This window comes from Neophocaena asiaeorientalis, unplaced genomic scaffold (genome assembly GCF_003031525.2).
Source record: "Neophocaena asiaeorientalis asiaeorientalis breed wild unplaced genomic scaffold, Neophocaena_asiaeorientalis_V1.1 scaffold965, whole genome shotgun sequence".
NCBI classification, from domain to species: Eukaryota; Metazoa; Chordata; class Mammalia; order Artiodactyla; family Phocoenidae; genus Neophocaena; species Neophocaena asiaeorientalis.
Window position 1 is genome coordinate 141926 of NW_020172079.1, and position 23098 is coordinate 165023.

The following is a 23098-nucleotide window of genomic DNA, read 5'->3' on the forward strand; positions in this document are numbered from 1 at the left end:
CGCCTCTCTACTTCCTGCCGCCAGAGGCTCTGGCTGCACTTCCGGCGTACGTACGCCTCCTCGGGCGCTTTCTTGTTAATGGCGGGCGGCGGTTGCTGAGTGGGTCGCAGATAACGGCTGCCCGCACAGGGAACGTCTCCCTGCCACTCCTTTTCCGCTCGCCGCTAGTGCCCGAGCTCGCCAGCATGTCCGTGGTGCCGCCCAATCGCTCGCAGACCGGCTGGCCCCGCGGGGTCAACCAGTTCGGCAACAAGTACATCCAACAGACCAAGCCCCTCACCCTGGAGCGCACCATCAACCTGTAAGTGCGGCCTGGCCCTCGCGCGCTGTCCTGTCGGCATCCCCTTCGTCGTGAGCGCCCCTAAAGACTCCAGTTCTCTCCTTCTGGCGCGCCCTCGGGGGATTCCGCTTCTTCGACCTCCAGCACCACGGGGCTAGAGTCCTAGTTGAGAGGGTTTTCCCTTTTCTGGAAAGATAGCTTGTTCCCATGTCCCTGCATTCAGTCATTGTAGGAAAACCCCCTTTGCTGTGAACTCATTCTTTCCTCACCTCTCCGGAGATAAGCGGCCGCAAACCGTGATGTTTATCCTTCAGCATCGCGTGTATGGTATCGTATTGTGTTTTTATTTGGCACGAGTGGTATAACGTAGCATCGATTTTGCAGTTTTCGCTTTGCTCTAATAGATTTCGAGATCTAGCTATAATGAGCAAGTTTAGTTTTTTTCCTCTGTTGCTTTATTGCGTTTCAGCTCCTGAATACACATTTTATTCGTCTGCTGAGGGCTATCTGGCTTCCTCCTATGCATTCACGTGTCTTCCCTGCCGCAGCGACAGGATCCAAGCGCCCAGGAGGGCCCATCTTGGGAGGGGGCTGCGGCTTTCATTGTGGTTGGGCTTTCAGACCGTGGCGAGGACCACAATGAAGCTCCAGAGATCCCATTGCGGGCTGCGTTTATTTTCAGCATCTTTCTGTTTAAGCTCTTCAAGCCATTGCATTTCGAAGCCGCTCTCAAAAGTAACCTCGCTGTGACAGGGAATTGACATTCGGGCTGTGTCTTGCTCAAGAAATTATGTGTGCTTTTTTTTTTTTTTTAATCACCTCTGAAAGTTTGTGAGGCACCGTGGTGCTGACTCTCATGGAAGAAAACGGCCAGTTTATGCTGGTCAGTATTTAAAGGGTGCAAGGATTTACTGATACTGGTGTTTCAGTAGGACACTTTAGGTGTTTCTCTATTTTATATTCAAATAAATGAACTTTCTTTCCTCAAAAGCGATTTGAAATTGAAAAGATGGTTATTGTTGTTTTAATTGACAAAACAGGTACTGGAAATTTAGGTAATAAAAATGTTGGGTTTATGAAATCTGGAACTAGTAGATATTATACAAGTTAATATCTTTAGCTATTACACTAACATAATAGCATTTTAATTTCCTATGATGTCTTTAGAAAAATCCTCATAATATTCCCATGAAATGGGAAAGGCTAAATGTTTTTCTAAAAAATGTGAAAGCACAGCTTCTGGATTACTTTCACTGGTAATTACAACTAGGACTCACAATTTTCCCTTGATTTACCTTGATTATTGGATCAATTTGCATCAAGCCATTATATGGAACTAACGGTGAAAATGTTTTAATTTTTGCTCCATTAAAGTTATGGGTTAATGGATTGCAGTACTTTTCCTCTCCTATATAAACACAGTATTCAGAAATGATTGTGTTGTGAACTCAGTTCACGTGGGTGAGTAATGGTCTGAATTGAAAACAAGTTCTCTCTCCTCCAATATATTTTATTAGGAAGTATTGTATGAGATATTGCATGAATGCTTACTTTGTAGTCGGCACTGGGAATAATGCTGGGTATACAGGGGTGAGGAAGTAAGGCGTAGTCCCCGCTTTACAAAGCTCACAGTATGATGGGAATACTATAGATGTATCTGGGCTGGCACTCTCATTTCACAGCTGAAAATTCTTATATTTCATCTTGATGGCATCTCGTGATGGGAGAGCTGGCTTTTACAGTAGAGATGTGTTATAGCTGTCCTTAATTCTTTCTAACTCAGGTTGTGAGAACTAAATGTTAATATGTATAAAGCATTTTCTTTTTAGTTGCAGGGCACACAGTGCTGTGTGGGATTGCTGCTGCTAGTGATGAAGATGTTAGATTTAGCACTGAGTCTACTGGGGAAATTCTTAAAATCTTTAAAGCATCTTGGAAATAGTTCATTTTAGTTATTTTAGAGCTGCTTCACTTATGCCTAGAATTTGGCTTCTGGGATTAAAGTAATTTTTTAAGTTTTGGCAACCTTGATTTGTTCCCCTTTCAAGAATAACTAAGTGGATTAGTTATGCTGTTGTTGATTTCTAATGCAGGGTGTTTTGGTAGACTAAATGCATTGGGGACAGACAGGTGTGGCCAAAGCATTCTTACTCAAAGGCTTATAACCAAAGGCTTCTTGTAAGTCTTATGATCGAGGGGTTACAAGGTAGTACCTGTGATGAAATATAAATATGAGTTTTTAAACTATCTTTAAGGAAAAAATCTTACTAGGCAAGAAGAAAACTGTCTTCAATATAAGTCATATTTTGAACTCTTGATAAAGGAGGAGAGAATATTCAGATTACATCTAGTGGGCAAAAGATTCAAATGAGGGGAAAGGAAAAATAGGGATACTGAATAGAATAAATGCAGAAGGCTAAAAGGCTTAGAAGGGAAAGAAAAGTTCATCTGAAGAAGAAAGGTATGAGAAAAGTCTGAAGATTGTTGACTGGGAGAAATAGAAAATAACTGGGGAGATGATGGAAAGTGGTGACTCAGCTTGTAGAAAAAGAGAGATTAACCATTAGCGCCCATAATTAATAGAATTTATGATTAGATTAGTAGAGGAACCTAAGGGCGCATTAGCCAGGCTGGCAGTGTTAGTGTAGCATCCATGATCTAAAACCAGAGGATTACCAGTTATTCAGATAGCCACTCCTCTAAGCATTTAAGGGCTTTAAGGATACTGTCATCTGTGCTTGAAAGTTCAAGTATGAAGTAGCAGCTTGTTCTAATGAAAACTCTGGCCTTAGAGTCCAAAGAGCTAGATTCTAGTCTCCGCTGTTTTATTAACTAGTTGTTTAACTTTGGACATATCCTATTGTCTCTGAGTGTAATATATAAACTTTTTACCATGATTTCCTTATATGTGATTGGTATCTGTCCTGTTATGTTCTACAGTTCTCTGATGTTTGTCTTTGGATCACAGGTACCCTCTAACCAATTACACTTTTGGTACAAAAGAGCCCCTCTATGAGAAGGACAGCTCCGTTGCAGCCAGATTTCAGCGCATGAGGGAGGAATTTGATAAAATTGGCATGAGGAGGACTGTAGAAGGGGTTTTGATTGTCCATGAGCACCGGCTACCCCATGTGTTACTGCTACAGCTGGGAACAACTTTCTTTAAACTGTAAGTGTCATTGGAAATTAACAACTTTTAATCGGATTGCTGTTCTCTGCAGCTTTGGAATACAATTTTAGCTTTTAGTCATTTATCTCAACAAACACTGCTGTTAGTGAAGTCTTTAGAAAGAGAAACTCAAAAGCATTTTTTTCTCCAGTGCAGTGCTCATTTATTGCCTAAGTACAAATCTGCATGTTTCTGTGTATTGTTGATGTTAGTGACTGAGCTTGATAGGAGCCCTATGAAACAAATGAGTCTGAGTTCAATTTCTAGGTGTCTTTGTAGCATCACTAAGAACAATTGATATTATTTCCTGCTTAGGATGAATAGTGTTTCCTATTCTTAAAATGGGTTACATTTTTATAGATAATTGTTTAGTTTTCTCATTTAAGCTCATAAATCTCTCAATACGTGTTTAGTCCACAACTATTTGACCAGATTGTACCAAAAAGAGAGTTCTCAAATACCTAGTTTGGAAATTTTGAAAAATGCCCCATTCTTAAGATCTAGAGAATGTGGGTCCACTGCTTTCTGGGCGTTTCTTGACTCCATTATCACCAGATAACGTCCAGAGAGAAAAGAGTGGGATGGACTGGTTTCCAGCAATTATGTGATGTTTATGTAGTGGTACCTGTCTTGTTTATTTAAAACTAGGGTTTGTGTACTGTTAGTCAGGCGACTTAACATTATGAATTCAGTTTTCTAGCACATTCTCCCCCTCCATTTGACATTAGTTTGCTTTGATTGCCTTATCGTGTGATACTGAAATGTGTTATGCAGTTACTTGATAGAAATAATTATTATTGTGTTTTTCCTGTTATCCCCAAATTGTATTAAGTTGAAAGCTGAAATTCTTAACCTTTATACAGACCTGGTGGTGAGCTTAACCCAGGAGAAGATGAAGTTGAAGGACTAAAACGCTTAATGACAGAGGTATTTTTCTACTTAACCACTTTGACGGTTTCATTAATGCTCATTTAAATACCATCAACTTAATGCATAATCAGGTTTTTTTATGTCTTGAAAGGGATGAGTTTATTTTAACTATTTAGTTTTCAATAAATAAAACTTAAACCTGAGAATCTTAGTGCAATGTTTATTTTCTGCAAGTTGAACTTATACTTACTTTATCTTAACGTTATTTTACATTGATATTGTATATACAGCAATAATGGTTAATGAAGCAACATTTACTGAGTACTGACTGCTAAGCACTTTAAGTGCTTTACATGCGATAATTCCTTTACTCATCATAACAGCACTAGGAAGTGGGTACTATTATTAATCCTGTTTTACCGATAAGGAAATTAGAGCACAGAGAGTTCAAGTAACTTGCTTGATGTTATACAACTAGTGTGTCGTGAAGCTGGAGATTTGAATGCAGGTAGTTCTATTCCAGAATAGGTGTCAATAGAATTTTGACAAGGGAATGATTCCTGTTATATACCTGTTTTCATTTTTGCCCATATCTTTTAGGCTTTGCCCAAGTTGTGCTACTTCTTAGAAGTTGTTCTAATGTCTGTCTCTAAAGACTTGGGGCCAAATGCGTATAGATGCTGGAGGTTTTTGAGATTGTAAGCTGTTTTCATTATTAAATATTTTTATTTTTTAGCATGCAGTCCCCCTACCCCCTTAGTTACAAAACTAATACATATTCTGTACAACAGGTTTGGCAAATACAGAAAGTAGGAGAGAAAAAACTAAAATCACCTGTAATTCTACCACTTTGACCTATTGGTTTGTCTTTTTTGTATTTTTTAAATGCATTACAACTCTTAAATATTGTGCTATGTTTGGACTTTCATTTACATATGGTAGGTTGAACCTACCTGCTTACCTCAGCTTTTTCTCAGAACTCTACCGACAAGTAGTAAAGGGGTTTTAGAAAGGTAAAAATCCAGTAGGATTGAGGGAGTGCAAAATGAGATATCAGCAAGAAAAAACTGTTAGAAGCTAGAAAGCAGATGAGCAAATCATAACTGACTTAGCCAGAACCTCAGCCCAGCAGAAGGGCAAGTCCAGGACCCAGCACTGTAGAACACCAGAAAGGCCAAGGAATTGGGGGTGCCTAGTGCCAGTGAAAGAGGGGGCATGCATGGACTGAAAACTGAATTGACTGGCAGTCTGTATAGGATTATTTATATACCTAGATTGTCTTCCCCACTGTGTACATTTAGGCAAATACTGGCTGCTGATTAATTCTCTATAGAGATTGAATCAGAAAACACTAAAGAATGAAAAAGTTGAGGAGGTAGGGAGAATACATGAAAGTTTACATCCTGAATAGGGAGACTTACAGACTTCTACCAGTTTAATGGAGGGACATTCTACAAAATACCTAACTAGTACTCCTCACAACTGTCAAGGTTATAAAAAATAAGGAAAGTTTGAGAAACTGTCACAGTCTAGAGGAGCCTGAGGAGAAATGCAAATATAATGTGATATCCTAGATGGGATTCTGGAAACTGAAAAAAGGACATTGGGTAAAAACTAAGGTCATCTGATTAAAATACAGACTTCAGTTAATAAGGAGGTATCAGTATTGGTTCATCAGTTGTGGCAAATGTGCTATCCTATGTAAGATGTTAAAAGTAGGGAAAACTGGGTATGGGATATATGGGAAGTCTCTGTACCATCTTTTCAACTTTTCTGTAAATGTAAAACTGAGATAAACTGTCTATTTAAAAATAAGAAAATGCTTTTAAAAATAGAGGCAAATATTGGGGGAAAACAGCTAAGAGTTGAAAGTTATAGCCAGTGGGAATGGTGAAGTGGGACAGGGAACTGTTCTTTCTCATTACGAATTTTTGACCAATTAAAATATATAGAATATAGCTTTGATTAAAATAACCTTAATCTTATGTTATACATATTTATAGAAATGAAAATTGTGAATATTGCACACTTATTTCTATAGGTTGGTTAGATGGGTGATTTACAAAAGCTACAGTTGATTCTAGAAAAAACTATTGTATGCCGTTGGCTGGTGTAGGTAATTGATCACCTTTGGTTTTCCATGCATAGCAAGGGCATAGAACAGATGTGTTGGTCCTCCATGGTTATGTTGATGCTAGACTGCTAATTTTGAACTAATAGTGTGTCTTGGGCAGAGTGACACATAATAAATAATAAACAAATTATAGAAAGGAAATCCATGTGGGAGGCATATTAGCCATTAGTCTCCATTAGGAGTGCTGCCAAAGATGTTTTCTTCACTGAAGAAGGATATTCATGGCTATGTATATTTAGTTGTTTACTGGCTCTACCATTTCTTTTTGACAGATACTGGGTCGTCAAGATGGAGTCCTGCAAGACTGGGTTATTGATGACTGCATTGGTAACTGGTGGAGACCAAATTTTGAACCTCCTCAGGTTAGTTTTCAGTTACATTTGCTGGGCATTTGGGGAAGTAGGAAGCTGATTTAATTCCAGCCATTTAAAAAGATCATAGTAGAATTTGACTTGAAATTTCCTTTCTTCCCTACTTAATTTAAATTTTAAAAGCCAAGCATTTTTTTCTTTTAAAGGAAAATTTCAAATATATACAAAAATAGAATAGTAAAAGTAAACAAACCTCATTACCTATCATCCACCCTCAGCAGTTAGCAACTCACGGTCAAACTTCACCAACCCTATCCTTCCTCTGACTGCTCCATTCCTGCTGCCCTCATCTTGGGTTATTTTGAAGCAAATCCTAGATATAATTTCAGTTGTAAATATTTTATTGTGCATCTCTAAAAAGTAAGGATCTTTTTAAAAACATAACCACAGTGCTACCATTATCATACTAAAAATAAATAATTATCATTAAATGTGTAGTCACTGTTCAAATATCCCTGATAGTTTCAAATTTTATTTTTATAATTTGTTTGAATTAGGATAGTCTCTTTTTTAAATTTTATTTATTTATTTTGGCTGCGTTGGGTCTTCATTGTGGTGCGTGGGCTTCTCATTGCGGTCGCTTCTCTTGTTGCGGAGCATGGGCTCTAGGTGCGTGGGCTTCAGTAGTTGCAGCACGCGGTAGTTGTGGCTCACGGGCTCTAGGGTGTACCGGCTTCAGTAGTTGTGGCGCACGGGCTTAGTTGCTCTGTGGCATGTGGGAATTTCCTGGACCAGGGTTCGAACCTGTGTTCCCTGCATTGGCAGGTGGATTGTTAACCACTGCACCACCAGGGAAGTCCCTAGGATAGTCTCTTAAGTCTCTTTTTCTTTTGTAGGTTGGCTCCCTGTCTTTCTTTTTTTCCTTGTAATTTATTTGTTAATGGAGACAGGCCATTTAAAGTCCTTAGTGTTTTCATTGCTGATTGCATTCCCCTGTTATTATTGAACACATAGCTTTCTCCTCCGTGTCCTATATAAATTGCTTAGTTAGATCACGAGACTGGATTTGGGTTCAGTTTTTTTGCGAAGGGGGTACAAGGCTTGTCATAGGTGGTATATTATTTATCTATTGCTGTATACGTGTTTTCCCAGAACTTAGCAGCCTAAAACAACAGACATTTATTATCTTAGTTTCTCAGGGTAAGGCATCTGGGAGCTGCTTAGCTGGGTGGTTCTGTCACCCAGCTAAGTTATGGTCAAGTTCTTGGCCGGGATTGCATTATCTGAAGGCTGGACTGAGGCTGAATTATGTGATCCCAAGCTCACACATGTATTTGTTAGCATACCTCTCATTTCCTCCTGGGCTGTTGAACTGAAGGCTTCAGTTCCTTGTTGGCTGCTGACCGAAGGCCTCCCTCAGTTGTTGTGAGAGCATCTCCATAGGGCAACTCCTAGTAAGACAGCTGGCATCCCAGTCTGTTATAACCTAATCTTTGCAGTGACATACCATCACTTCTGCTGTATGCTATTGGTCACACAGACCAACATAGTACATTGTGGGAGGAGATACCATGAGACAGGAATCATTGAGGGTGATCTTGGAGCCTGGCTACCACAGGTGGTATTGTTTACTTCCATCAGGAATTTTCTAATGTCTGGTTGTTTCTTTTCATAATGTTAGTAGCTCATGGGTAATAGTTTCCTAGATCTACTAATTAATCAGGATTTGTGTTCCTTATGTAAAGAAAAACTTACCAATTATTTGTTACCCTGAGGTATAGTTTGTGTAGGAAGAAACAGATGCTTCTTTTCCTCTACTTACCGGTGTTCAGAAGAATGAGTTAATTTCTTAGCATCCTCCAAAGTCATGACTTTATTCAAAAAGAGAGTAAGACAAAGACTTGGGTGCAGGTAGTTTGTTTGGGATGTGATCCCAGGAAGCAGCAGAGTGCAGGGAAAGGGAGACCAGAAGCAGCAGTTTTTGTTTTTTTTTTTTTTAAAAAAAGGGTACATAATTGATCTTATTACACCTGTGGGTAACTGGATTGATCCTGCTAAGGACCATGAGGGATGCACCTCAGAATTGTCTGTTAGAAGGATGGAAGGTCAGGGACTTCCATCTCCCATTGGATGAGGGTTGTAATAACTCCCTTGCCCTTTCATCTTGAGACCTACCACTGGTTGAGAGAATTTCCAGGGCTTTGGAAATGCTTTGAGGCTGAAAAGCAAGAGTGGGATGTTGGAAGCAAGCAAGGGAGCTTTTTGACACTTTAAAGCACAGCCTCCCTGAAATTTGAGGTGGGATGAGAAACCGATGAGAAGCACAAAAAGCATCTCTTTTGTTGACCTTTTAAAGTGTCGTTTGACCTAAAGGGTTTTAATATATTTGATGTGTTTTAATCCATTATAATGACTGCTAATGTTACTAATGCTCAAATTTTCCTATCTTTTGACTAATGGGAGCCTTATTAAGTTGGATCCTGAATTCTTCTGACAAGGCTCTATGCCTTTGATAACTTCTTTGCATGATGAGATGTTCCAGGTCAAGAATTGCACAGAATATTAGCCAAGCAGAGGACTGTTGTGTTTGTTGTCTTCTGACTCTGGTGTAGCTGCAGGATAGGAAGAGAAGGTGCTGTGGAAGCTGGTGCTCGTGCTCACTACCTGAGAATTGTCTTGGCGTTAGGAAAGTATAATTTCTTCTGGAAATAGTGAAGTTTCTGGTCCAAAGATAAATAGAACAATTATTATAAACTTTGTTTGGTTTCTTGAACATTCCTTGATCTAACTGGCAAATGCTCAGTAATAATACCAACATTTTCCAGGCTACTTTTCTGAATACCCTCATTCACCTCCCCTACCACGGTTCTAGGACAGTTCTCTTAATTCACTGAACCCTAAGCTTGGCTCTGTTAGTACAAGATATGACATAAGGACTTTGTATTTATTTAGTAAATTTAGGGTATTGGTTAGGTGTCAGTGGGAAAAGAGCATCACACCATGTCCCTGGTCTTTTTGTATAAAGTGCAGTTGGCTTAAACACCAAGATGAGGAATGGAAAAGAAAGGCTTAAACACAAAGGAACATATAGCCTCGAGTAGAAGAAAACTGGGGTAATGGTGGTCACTGGTTTGGCCATGGTTTGGGAACTTTTGTTGTATGTGAACCACAGGTCTCACTGTGCTGTTCAGGCTCTTCTCACTTCTTTGTCTCTGTTGCTGCCAATGTGCCTGGTTTTCATGATTGTGTAGGGTACCTCCAAAGTCTAGGATAACTGTCTTGATTTCATTATACCCTAGGGATGGCTCTGGTACATAATTATTCTAGCCAGAGTACTGGTTGGGTGCCATTGGGACAGCATAGTGGGAAATAACATAGGCTTTTATAGTTAGATGAGAGTTGGATAGATTCAATTGAATCCTGGCATTGCTGCTTAGCTGTATCATCATGGGAAAGATACTTAGCCTCTCTGCACAAGTTCCTTACATAAAATGGGGGTGAAAATACCTCCTTTTGGCAGCCACTGTTTTTATCCTCCTTTCCCATTACGCCTATTTTCAGCACTTGTTAATTCCCCTGCCCTCAAATACTCTAAAAGAAAAGTAGATTTTTCTGAATGTATTATGGGGAGATGTAGGAGAGGTTTTCATTATACGCACACAGAACAAAAAGAAGTCTCTATCTTAGACTTGTAAAATTCTTCTTTCTTAGGTAGCAACCTTCTCTCTCTGATTCGCTTCACCCCTTTAAATTCTTCAAAATATTTTCTCATTTTTCACAAGCAATTTGACTTTGTCCAGCTGACAAAGACAGCTCACCTGGTGTTCCTGCAGCATGTGTCCCATATACGTGTGTGGTTGTTGTGGGGAGGAATGTCCTGTTAAATACCTCACGGGCTGTATTTAAACTTTTAATATAGTAAACATGTCCACATCAAGATTCTAGAAAATTTAACTTAGTGATATATTTTTAAAAGACAACTTTTATTAAAAACATTAATATCAGACTTCATTGTGTTTAAACTTCTCAAGCAATAAATCCTATGTGTACATATTTAATTGTCTTGAACAGTTGAATGGTTTACTACTTGATATTTTATATTTATTAAAGCATTTATTTATTAGTACATCTGTTAGGTACCAGATCCTGGTAAAGGGAAGACTAGAAAGGATTCTTCTTCTCCAAGCAGTTTACAGTATATTGGGGAGTAAACATGTAAGAAATAAATGAAGCCATGGTGTACATGTTAATATTTTGTTGGGGTTATGAGTAACTTGGTCTCAGAGGGCTGATACTTGAGCTTAATGTCTGAAACAGGAGAAGTTGGTCAGTGGAGGCATGGGAGGTATCAGGGATGTCTTGGCAACTACAAATTATTTTCTTGTTATTTTAGTATCCATATATTCCTGCACATATTACAAAACCTAAGGAACATAAGAAGTTGTTTTTGGTTCAGCTTCAAGAGAAGGGTAAGTTATTTTGTTTTTGAAGGCAGCCATCTAAAAACTTTTGCAGTGTAATTTCAAGGATACTTCTATTTGTGTTTTTCCCAAGTTCCTTGAATTTGGGGATTTATCATTAAACTAAAAGCACATACCATTTTTAGATTTACCTAGTTTTTCTTGGATCTGCCAGTCATGTTACAGGGAAAAGTAAGTAACTAGAGCCTAAAATACCAGATTATAATATTAATAACTGTTTAGCTGTTTGTATTGATTTTCACATTGTGATAAACTGAAAATTTTAGGAGACAGATGAATTGATTTTTTTAATATAGTCTTTAGCTCTGTTGTGCATATTAACAAATAATTACTCCATTTTTTGTTACTTTTAAAATGGAATACAAAATGAATTAGAAGCTCAGGGGTCTTCTCCCCCTTCTCCCAGGGCCAGCACTCATAAGGTGCTCGTGGTTGTTAACAGCATAGATCTCTTTGGAGAGTCAGTTTCAAAGCTGTGACTATGAACTTTGCTTAAAAGACACAACCAAAGTGTGTTAATGAGAGTTAACTTTTTCCTCAAAAGTTTCTCAAATGTAAAATTGGTTATACTTTACTAGCGAAGTAGAAGCAGTGATTATATAAGAAAATATAGAAAATGAATACTGTTTTATCTTATTTTAGCCTTGTTTGCAGTCCCTAAAAATTACAAGCTGGTAGCTGCACCACTTTTTGAACTGTATGACAATGCACCTGGATATGGACCCATCATTTCTAGTCTCCCCCAGCTTTTGAGCAGGTATGGAAAGTTGGATGTTTTGTGGTTGATTAGTCTAAACTGCCAGATTTAAAATAATCCAAGCCACTTGAGGAGGAACAGTTCATAAATTTTGGTCTTCAAGGAAACTAAGACAGAAGATGGATCCTTAGGTCTTGTGCAGATTAAGCCAAAGATTAAATATGACTATGTCCTCAGACCCTAAGTTGCAGCATGACATTCTGGTGTTTGTGCATCTGTTCTTCCCCAAATCTGATATTCTCTACAGTTAAATTTGAAGTCTTCATTCAAAGAAGAGATGGTAAAATAGTAGTCAGCAATGTATAATAAATATGAGGATAATAAATATGATGGGAGTTATGTATATAAAAATGTGGAGAATTGAATCTCTAGGTATAATACATATTCTCTTTCCATTTGGAAATCTATTCAGGCCCAAGTTGGGGCATGTGGGATTAAGTCCTGAAGTTTTACATGGAATTTGATTTTTTTTTTTTTTAAGGCAGATGGAGTGATGAGAAATGTGTGTTGTTTTGTTTTTTAAATTGACTTGTACTGGTTGAGGTCCTTGAGTCAATCAGAATAACATAGTGGTTAATAATATGGATTCTACATGGATTTGAATTCCATCTTCATAGCCTTCTGGCAGTGTGACCTTTGACAAATTATTATACCTGTTTCTTTATCTGTAAATGCGGATGGTAGTCCCAGCTTCATAGAATTGTTAGGACTAAATGAAATAATACATATAAAGTGCTTAGAATAATGCCAGGCACCTGGTAAGTGCTTAATAAATGTTAGTTTAAAAAAAATTTCAGTAGTGATTTTGGCCTTCTATGAAAGCTTGTTTAGTATGGAATTGGTCTTTCTATTTTGGCACAGAAATCAGACTTCCTCTTTTGCTCCTCTGCTTTGGTCTGCTGATGGGTTACACGGTGAAGTATGGGATATGAAAAAAGAGTCATATTATTCATTTTTTAAACACTACTTATCAGGTAACAGGAATTGTGCTGAGTGGTCAGAATACAATGAGGTATAATAACTTTTCCTTCCCTCAAGGAAAGTGGATAATTAATCAAATTTACACTCTTAAAAGTTTTTTAAATTGTGAGTATTCAGCGATACAGTTATTTAATGTGTAAGATGTGACAGGTGGAAGAAAAGGGTGTCTCTGTGTAGAAAATGCCCAAAATGTCAAGGGAGGGTTGAAATGTCCAAATAAATTTCTTTATCAACTAAGGTAGAAACTATGTAAATAATACTGTTTTTAATAAAGATATTGTTCTTTTTAAAATTCAGGTTCAATTTTATATACAACTGAATTCCTGCGCAGCAGAGAAATAAGGGAAGCCGTCTCTGTGAGCACAGCTATACACAGTGTAGAGTAAACATGCTAGAAAAGGTTTTTTCGTTTTATCTCTTCCCCAGTCCCTAAATTACCACCTACTTTCTGTTGTTTGAATGGTAAAGTTAATATGAAAAATGTGATTGTGGTATAAACAAATGTGATAATGTTTAATTTACTTTTGGTTCTACTCATACTTTTTTGTACAACATTAAAGAAAGTGTACTTCTTTCTATTTGTTTTTTTGTTGTTGTTTTGTTTTTTAATTTCACATTAAACTTGTAAAATTCTTACAGGCAAGGATTGCTTTTCCCCCACTAGGCAGGTGAATGTTAAGAGACAATGGCAGGTTTAGGTCAATAAAGTTTGTGGGACCCTTGCTCTGATACCATTCTTGGGGGTATACTCCAAAACCGTGTTGCAGATCTTTGTGATGAGGATCTTCTGTTACTTTTGGGAGCTAGATTTGCTTGAGTGAGTCCAAGGTGCAACTCCTGTACCAGTTTTACACGCTTAATGAGTTGTATTACAGCAGAACTGCCAGTGTATTACTGACTAGTACATTTTATACCAGTATCACCAGATCTTACTTCACAAACAACAGATCCTAATTAAACAGACGGGAAACTATTAAAATTGACTAGGCTGGGGAAAGTTTTGGGCATTGGTATAAAAAGAGAGAGATCCAGCGCTCATTAGGACCCTCCCCCATAATGCACAAATTCCAACATTTGTGCTGTTGGAATTTATGTATCTTAGTTATTCTTACAACCGTGGTAAAATGGTGATCTGTGAAGGTGAAAGAAGTTTCTAAAAGTGGGTCTGTTACGTTTTGAACTCTTGGATTGTAAAGTCAGTTATTTCAATTGACGTGAAGTTACAGTGAAAGAGATGAAAATTTGGTTTTAACAAGTGACACAAAGCCTTTTCAAAAATATTTTGGAATGATCTGAATCAGAATTAGATTTTGTCAGCCTAAGAGAAAAATACCAAATTAAAAAATCTTTTAAAAACACTGCTAAATTAGGATCAAATTTGAGGGAATTAAAAAATAAATCTTAAGGCAAAAGAGTTTGCTGGTCGTGTTATTGCTTAATGGTATATTGTGTATACCTTATTACAGATGATTGACTGTAGGTTTAATGTAGAGGAAATCTTGTAAGATGCAGCTACTTAAAGAAAAGAGATTGACACAGTTAATGTTTTTAATAGATAGAAATGACCTTTTGGTTAGTTGTACGTCTTTATGGTACTGACCACAAGGCTGTTCTCCTGAATATTGGGTGATGTGAAAGATACATCATACATTATTCCCTATTTAGACTTGAGCACATCAGACCAAGAGCAGTTAAGCAATTATGTTTATAAACATTCAAGTTTATTTAGTTGAGGTCCTGTCAGATCTTCACACAATTACATATCTAATAGTGACTATAACTGTGCCCATGCTTAGTAGTAGGTGAGCACCGGTCTCCAGGACCAAAAATGACCAGGGATCTCCTTTGAAAAAGCCCCTAATTTTGTGGACAGTCATCCTCCTTCAAGTGTAACAGTTGCCCTTCTGGTTTACATTCACTTGTTTCTAACTTAACTGTAATTTTACTGGTGAGCTCACTGATTAATCCTACAAGATTGGGGAAGGCAGAGATGGAGATGGCTCGATCTAGCCCACCTTCCATGATTGTTTCTGGAATCCAAGTGAAAAGCTGCAGTGATGACTTGCAGGTGTGTTAGCTCCTGTCATTTGGGGAGAGTGAGGAGAGGCAGACTTTTTCTTGGTGTGCTTTATAAAGTGCTGTCAGTAAGGAGTGTTTGAGTTGAAGAGTCATCTGATTTGAGGCCACTTGTGTCCTTTTGTAACTTAAGCCTTGACCTAGAAATTCTTTCTTGAGCATTACTTCCCAGTTGTATAAGTGCTTGAGTCATTCATCCATACCCTGGGGCTTAAGTGAGAAAAACAGTAAGTTGGCTGAGCTAATAACTTTGGAATATAATAGATCTGGTTTTGAGTGTAAAATTCATAACACAAACACAAATTTTTAAAACTTGTATTTGAACTGGTTAGTTATAGTTGTATCCCAATGCTCTCTTGTTAAGTTTCCTGATGAAAATAGTAGAACTAGGGAAGTTCAAATTTGATGTATTCCATTAGAAAGAGGGTACAAGGGTACTGTTTAACACTTTTATTAGGTAAGTTCTTATCACACTTCTTCAAGAACCAACAGTCTTAAAATGTGCATTCCAATTCTCTAAATAATAAATACTAGTTTTTAAATGAGCTCTTGATTAACTTACATTTTTGAATGCCTTCTATATTCCAGGTTTGTTTGTAAATGAGAGCCCACTTTTGCATTGTATAATTACAATATATGCCGTGTTCTTTTCCCTGAGTAATCTGAGTAGTGAATACTCTATATAAGACTATAAATGGCATTGGAAAATATTCAGTAGGTTGAGGGAAAAACTAAAAAGTTTTACTCAAATGTTTTAAAAAGTTTTACTCAAATGTTTTAAATCATATTTAGGATTGACATCCCTTTGAAGAAAAGTGAAATCTATTTTTTTCTATGTGATGAAGACTTGTGATTTTTTAAAAGTAGATAATACTTAAAATAGCATTATGATAATTCTGTGTATGAATTTGTACTTTTAACAGTAGTTAAGACTTTTTACTTTTTATCATTGTGTTCCCTTGTAATTAGCATTGTATGGTTCAGTTATTATTATTATTATTTTTTTTTTGCGGTTCGTGGGCCTCTCACTGTTGTGGCCTCTCCCGTTGCGGAGCACAGGCTCCGGACGCGCAGGCTCAGCGGCCATTGCTCACAGGCCCAGCCGCTCCGCAGCATGTGGGATCTTCCCGGACCGGGGCACGAACCCATGTCCCCTGCATCGGCAGGCGGACTCTCAACCACTGCGCCACCAGGGAAGCCCTATTTTGTATATTTAAGGGTTCTGTTAAGTTAGCATTTTATTTGGATAAAACATACCCAAACTAGCCAGTCTGTTTTCTTACATGGTTAATTAGAAGTGAGAGGTAGAGGTCCTCCTTTAAGGCAATCAGCTTAAAATTCCCTTTCTTAAATGGTGCGACTCTTAACACTCTCAGGTTTTTAATGACTTCATTTTTTGAGATGAAATTCGTGGAGTACCTTTTCCATGTTTGAGTTTTTCACTAGTTCATAGTGTTTGGAACAGTATGTGCCCATCACTAAGACTGCTTCAGAGAGTGCAAAATTTTGTATGTCCCGTTGTCAGAGAAGGCTTAGTGGGTTTTACTGTAATACAAGTCAGCTTATATAAGCATGAGGTTTGATTTCCTATAATTATTCCACATGTCTTACATTACTCATTATTTGGGTTAAACTGGACTCATTTGAAGCAGTTTGCCTTTGCTAAATATGTAATGAGAAGTATAATACTGTAATTTGACTTGAGCCATAAAACACATTTTAATATTAGCTTATATTTATCTAGCTTGTTTTTGTGAAAAAACTGACTAAAACCTAAGTAAATCTAGATTAAGCCAGTTTAGATGTAATTTGTATTTTAGTGATAGATTGTATCGTTAAGACTAGAGCTAAATTGAGAAAATGTATTATGTTCTGTTAAGGGAAAGATCAGCGCATTTAAAAACTTAAACTTTGGTTGCTGTGTTCACATCATAATGTACAAGCATCATTTATAATTTGGCTTTGAGAATTTCTCTGGCATTAAGTTTATAGAAAAATGTATAAAAGAAACTGAAGTTTTGGTTATATTTTTATATTTGTAAAGTAAAAGTTTGATTAAAATGGTCACTGTTCTTTTTTTATTTTATTGTCATTTCAATAAAAAAAATTAGAATGACTCTGTGATTTTGTGTGTGGCTACTAATCTTAGCGTGCCATTAGAAATCCTGCACGGTTCTTTTTCAGTATCATTGGCCAGAGGCCATTACATTAGGTAAGAGACAACTTGCATAACAGCAAGGGCTTGAAGACCTGGGACATCCATGTTGCCCTCCCCTTGCATTCCTCCATTGTGTGATGGCAGTTGTCTTAGGCAGATGCGGTTTCCTGCAATGTGAAAGGGTCATTGGATTTGGAACCTGAAGACTGGCATTTAGAAGTTGCCATGCAATTTTGTTAACTGTGTTATATCATTGGGGACTCAGTTTCCAAAGAGAGTATTGACTTTAGTTTTTTTTTAATCAAACTTGCTTGGAGGTCATGATGTGCTGTGACACCATGCTTGCTACTTTTGTAATATTGGGTTGGCTAAAAAGTTCACTTGGTTTTAAGTAAAAATTTTTCATTTTCACCAAGAAATTTATTGAACGATGTATTCGTTAACCGAATGAACTTTTTGGCCAACCCAGTACTTTGCAATTTAATTTCATTATTGTAATAGAAATGGTTTACTCAAAACGTGAGAATATATGTGTAATAAAACCATAGCCTTGAGACTTTATATCTGAACAAATGTTGAACAAAACTTGATACAGTTATTGCAGAGTTTTTCTGAAAATTTTACTAGTTTATAGCAGGCACCAAAGAGCTATGAAAAATTGTGAAAGAACAGCTAAAAACTGAAATGTTCCCATTAACTTACTTTTTTCCCTATGAACTTGATTATTTTTTCCCCTCTGCTAGATTTAGTAATGGAACACATTGGTGCAGCTAATGAAAACACAAGCAGAATTCCATGGGAGCACAATGAAGGCTACTGGATTAGATGATGAAGTTCAGTTCCTAGGCTGCTGAGAACCTTAAACACCACCCAGACTACTCAGCATTTCTCACGGGATGGTGAAAATCAAATGAGGTCATGAATATAGAAGGCTTTTGGATATTTTTAAAAATGAAAAGAGCAATAATGTATCTAGATATGAATCTTCACAACTCTGGTTTGTCTGAAATGTTATATTTATTTCCTTTAAATCAAACTAAATCAGAGCCCCCGTCTCACAAAATGGCAGGGAATTCAGTCTCAGTCATTATTGGGAATAGGGGACCTACCCAAAGTCATACGAATCCAGAAGGCATAAATGGTACTCTGAAATGAAGGTGGGGGTGGGGAGACCTCTAGCTTCCATCATGGACTCCATGGATATTTGTCCAAGCTGAACTAGCTTCTTAAGTCTGGATCCATTGCCTCCCTGCCACACTTGGGCCTTAGGATGCAAATGATGCAGGTGGCCCCTATGCCTATGGTCCAGCCTTCCTGGCCACACTAGTATTCATCTGCCTGAGTCTGGTCTCCTTTCCCACTCCTGTCATGATGTAGGATGCAGTACAAAGGAGCATTGGTTGACTTTAGAAGGTGGGTTCTGTCCTTAAAAAAAAATCCTTGAGGGAAGGATGTGCAAAAGCCTGGCTACCTTCTTGGAATGGGTGAGGACAAAATGTTGGCAGAACAAATACTAATTATCCCAGTGAGATGTCCAGATGCAAACCTTTAAGATCTTTTAAAATGCAAATAAAAAACCTTATATAGTTAGGTTAATGTCACCTATTCTCATATTGAATCTTCAGAAATTACAAGCTTCTAAAAGTATAATATTTAGTTTATAGTTTTTATGTAGTCAGAATCAAATGTTAAAAGTTGCTATTAAACACAAAGTCATTCCAGGAAACAGGCTGCCTGAAGTTTTAACACTTAGAAAGTAGTGGTTCTCTGAAAATATAACTCAGAGTATAACACTTTGAATTCAAGATGGTGGAATACTGTACCTTAATAAGGACAGATTTATTAACAGTAGCCCCTTATGGTGACAGGACAAGTTTGGTATATGATATTTTATGACTATTGTGGCTTGGATTGAATTTGGATAGTTGGATAGTGTGGTTTAAAATTTATGGGGGCTCGGATAAAGTAGAACAGTTACGTGTGGAAAATCACTATCCTTTTTTTCCATATAAAACTTTATTTACCAATAAAGTTGAAAGTTTAGCATTTTAATCAAATGTCTGCAGGTAGAGAACCAAAGGGAACTGAAAGTTTAATCATATAGATCTCATATAAAAAAGTGTGTGTGTGTGTGTGTGTGTACGCTCATCCTCCTTCCCCAGTAAAAGCCAAACTGTTGTGTTCATCACAGGCCCTTTAATAGGATGTTTCTAAAAATTACAAATTGGATAGTAATAACGTTGAGCTGAGCGATCTTTTGTTTTCTAACAAACTTTTAGAATTAGAATATTAGGTATGAAAGATACCTTGAATATATTTTAGTCCTTTTCTTTTGAAAGTTTGTAAGATTCAACAAATATTTGCTGAATACCTACTCTGCATCAGGCACTAATACAGGCCTTGGAGATACAATGAGGAATAAGACCTCCAAGATAGCACTTTTCTTTGGTAGTGCTTTTCTTTCTTTTTTTGACAGCCTTATTGAGCTATACTTTACATATTTCACCATATAAATATACAATTAAAGATTTTTAGTATATTCAGAGTTGTGCCACAGTCACCACAATTTTAGAACACTTTCATCACCTCAAAAAGAAATCCATGTTTAGCTTTTATACTTCAGTTCCCTCATCTCCCTAAGCAACCATTAATCTACTTTCTCTGTCTACCTATGTTTTTGCTTGTGCTGGACATTTCGAATAAATGGAATCATGCTATGTGGCATTTGTGTGGCTGCTGTCATTTAGCATGTTGTCAAGGTTTGTCCATGTTGCAGCATGTATCAGTACTTCATTCATTTTCATGGCTGAATACTATTCCATTGTAGGGGGTATAACTTAGGTATCCATTCATCGCTTGAGGGACATTAGGGTTGTTTCTACCTTTGGCTATTAAGAATAACGTTGCTATTGACATTTGTGTGCACATTTTGTGTGGTGGTGTGTTTTCATTTCTCTTGGTTATTTACCTAGGAGTGGAATTGCAAGGTCAAATGGTTACTCTTAGGTTTAAACTTTTTGAGGAGCTGACAGACCACTTTCCAAAATAGTTGCACCATTTTACATTCCTACCTGCTGTATGAGGGAACACATTTTTATTTCCCGCTTAATCAGATTCGTTTTAGACTCTGCTGGAGGTTAGGAGTAAACAGCAGAAACTTTATTTGCGAGGAATTTAAGACCGTTGGTTAATTTTCTTTCTATGGGGTCTGGGCCTCTATTATCCCCTAAGCACCATCTCCTCTTTCAGCCACCTAGGAAGCTCCTAGGCCCGCAGGGGGTGTTCCGGGGTAACCTGCTTAAGGGGGCGTTTAAGGAAGCAAGGTAAGAGACAAGTGGCCGGACGCCCGGTGGTGGGGGTCCCCGAGTCCCGCGGATCGGCCACGCGGCCAGGGCTTGACCGCTTGTCAGCGCCGTCGGGCCTGAGTGACGCTTGGGCTCGGCCCCGGTCCGGTGCCCCGTGCGTCCGCGGGCCAGACCGAGCTGGGGTTTCGGCGGAGGATAATGCTGGGTTCTGGGCCCCAGGGCCTGCGGCCGGGGCCTTCGCCAGCCCGGCTGCAGTGCGACCGATGGGGGCGGGGGACGGAGGCCGCGCCCCCGCGCCCGAGTGGCCCGGCCGCAGCGCGGGGAGGCCTGGGGGCTGGAAGCCGCCGCTGCCGCCATGCCGCTGCTCTTCCTCGAGCGCTTCCCCTGGCCCAGCCTCCGCACCTACACGGGCCTCAGCGGCCTGGCCCTGCTCGGCACCATCGTCAGCGCCTACCGCGCTCTTAGCCAGCCCGAGGCCAGGCCCGGGCCTGGGCCCGCTGAGGCGGAGCCGGTAACGGCCCCGGTGCAGCCAGACCCGGCCGCGCTCGTCCGGCCGAGCACCGGAGGACCCCGTGCCCGCGACGTGGCCCAGTACCTGCTCTCGGACAGCCTATTCGTGTGGGTGAGCGAGGCTGCCGGGCCCACCGAGGAGGAGCGGAGAGGAGCCGGGCGGGGGATTGTGGGGACGGCCATGTCACCCATTATCTGTGGGGGGCGTGGCTAGGGCCGGGGTCCCCTCCCTCCGGGACCCCCGAGTGCGAGGCCCGGGGGGCGGGGCCCCGCCCGCGTGCGCGCCACTGAGGGACCCGGTGAGGGGTTGGGGTGGGGTGGCTTTGGGGTCGTGAGGAGGGGCGGGTCCCGAGGGCAGGGTCGCCTTTGAGGCCTGAGGAAGGGACTTTGGGACGCGGTTGGGGAGGCGCAGGGGGCGGGGCGCGAGGGGACGCGGCCGGCCGGGGAGGGTCAGGGCCGGGGTGTAGTGGGGAGGTGCTGGGGTGGGTTTCGGGGAGAAGTAAACGATGGCGGAGCAGAGTTGGGGTTCTGAGGGACCACCGGAAAGGAAACAAGGAGCCCTCAAAGAGCGGCTTGACCTGGCTGGGACCGGCCAGTCAGTTACCCCGGCTATTTTATTAAACTGTGGAGGGAAGTTGGAAGGCTTTTCGGACTCTGTCAGACCCGGAAATGTTAACAGGTTTCCCACGAAGAGAGGGAAGAGACAATTCGGATGTTGAGCATAGGAGAATTTTAGGCATCTGGGTGTGTTCGGACATTCCTGTTTGGAGAGAGGCCTTTTTTTTGTCTTCTATTTATTATATGATTGTCCTGTTTGGGTAGAACAAACACACAAACTGTGCTTCCTTTCCTGCTGCTTTTACCTGGTGATTCATGAAAGTTTCCTTTGATGTCTGAAGGCAGCCAAAACATTCAGAGTCAAGAGGTGTCTCTCCATTTGAACTCAGGATTTTTCCTTTTAGTGATCCATTTTAAAACACGGTTTCCAGTTTGTCTGCCAGTGTAAGATAAGAAGCATTTACAAGGCATAAATGCTGGTTTCACTTATTAGAACAGATAATTTCAGGCGGGTAGATCAACAGTATTTTGGCTTAAGAGTTTGGCTTCTACCTTAGCCTTTGAATGCCTCACGGAAACCCCACGGCGATCAGAAAAGTTGTTCCAGGACTGAAGTCTGTCCCTTGGATTTGCTGTGGTGTCTTGGGTCCAGAGTCTTGTCTTCTCCTGTAAATTCCCGTTTTGGGGTGACAGCCGGCTGTAAGTGACTGGGATTAATATTCCAAGTATACAGAATGATACACAACTCATTTGTTATAATTAATCCCACTGTGCTTCATCAGGAAGCAGTGCGATTTATGAATTGTGGGTGTGGGTCAAGTCTCTTAGTCCTTCTGATGAAGAAGAGGTGAGTAGAAGGCAGTGAAGGGTGAAGTTCCATTCCTCCACTGCTGTGTAAAGCTGAAGCTTACAGTACAGAAGAAGGGAGAAGAGAAAGAACTCAGCCACACGTCTCTTGTTTAATTTCTATTACACATAGATTTAAAAAATCTATTTTTGCATTTCAGTTGGCAGGTAAACTGATGTGGAGAGTGATTTTGCCAAATGTTGAGAATATAATGTAGTCTTATATATATATATATATTTAAGTATATGATACAAATAAGCCTTTGAAATGGAACTGCTATAGTATTTAACAACTACTAGTATTGGTTAATGATCTCCCTACCCCTCCCCAGAGTTTCTTTTTACAAAACTCATGTTCAAATTCCAAGGTTAACATCTCTTCATAAAACATTACATAAAGCCTGTTGATTTTCTGTGAAAATTATTACTTTTAAGAAAATTTCCTTTTCTTCCCAGCTTTTTCAACAGAGGTCTTGCCTCATGCGAGTTTGTAATTTCTTCCTATCTGCTGCTGATTTTTTTCCTTTCTCAGTTGATCTTGCTGTTTTTCTTCCATCTTTCCTCTGTGTTTTTCACACTTATTTTGGTCTTCCTTGGTTCCTCAGACCCTCCATGTATGCATTGTCAGTTTTCCTCATCACTCATTACTTAAGTTTCTGCTT

At 39.3% G+C, this 23098-nt stretch overlaps 2 protein-coding genes across 2 annotated transcripts in view; both read left to right on the forward strand.

Annotated features, from left to right (window-relative positions):
• Nucleotides 1-29: 29 nt before the first annotated feature.
• NUDT21 (nudix hydrolase 21) lies at nt 30-13563 on the forward strand. Its single transcript, XM_024751526.1, has 7 exons — nt 30-301; nt 3249-3449; nt 4313-4376; nt 6726-6815; nt 11158-11233; nt 11888-12002; nt 13281-13563. The coding sequence occupies exons 1-7, from the start codon at nt 186-188 to the stop codon at nt 13300-13302; spliced, it is 684 nt and encodes a 227-aa protein (XP_024607294.1). The 5' UTR covers nt 30-185; the 3' UTR covers nt 13303-13563.
• Nucleotides 13564-20829: 7266 nt separating this feature from the next.
• The window catches only part of AMFR (autocrine motility factor receptor), a 40563-nt gene continuing 38294 nt past the window's right edge, over nt 20830-23098 (forward strand). The window contains exon 1 of the mRNA XM_024751421.1: nt 20830-21144. Within this exon, the coding sequence (XP_024607189.1) occupies nt 20878-21144 (267 nt within the window). The 5' untranslated portion in view covers nt 20830-20877. The remainder of the gene's footprint in view (nt 21145-23098) is intronic.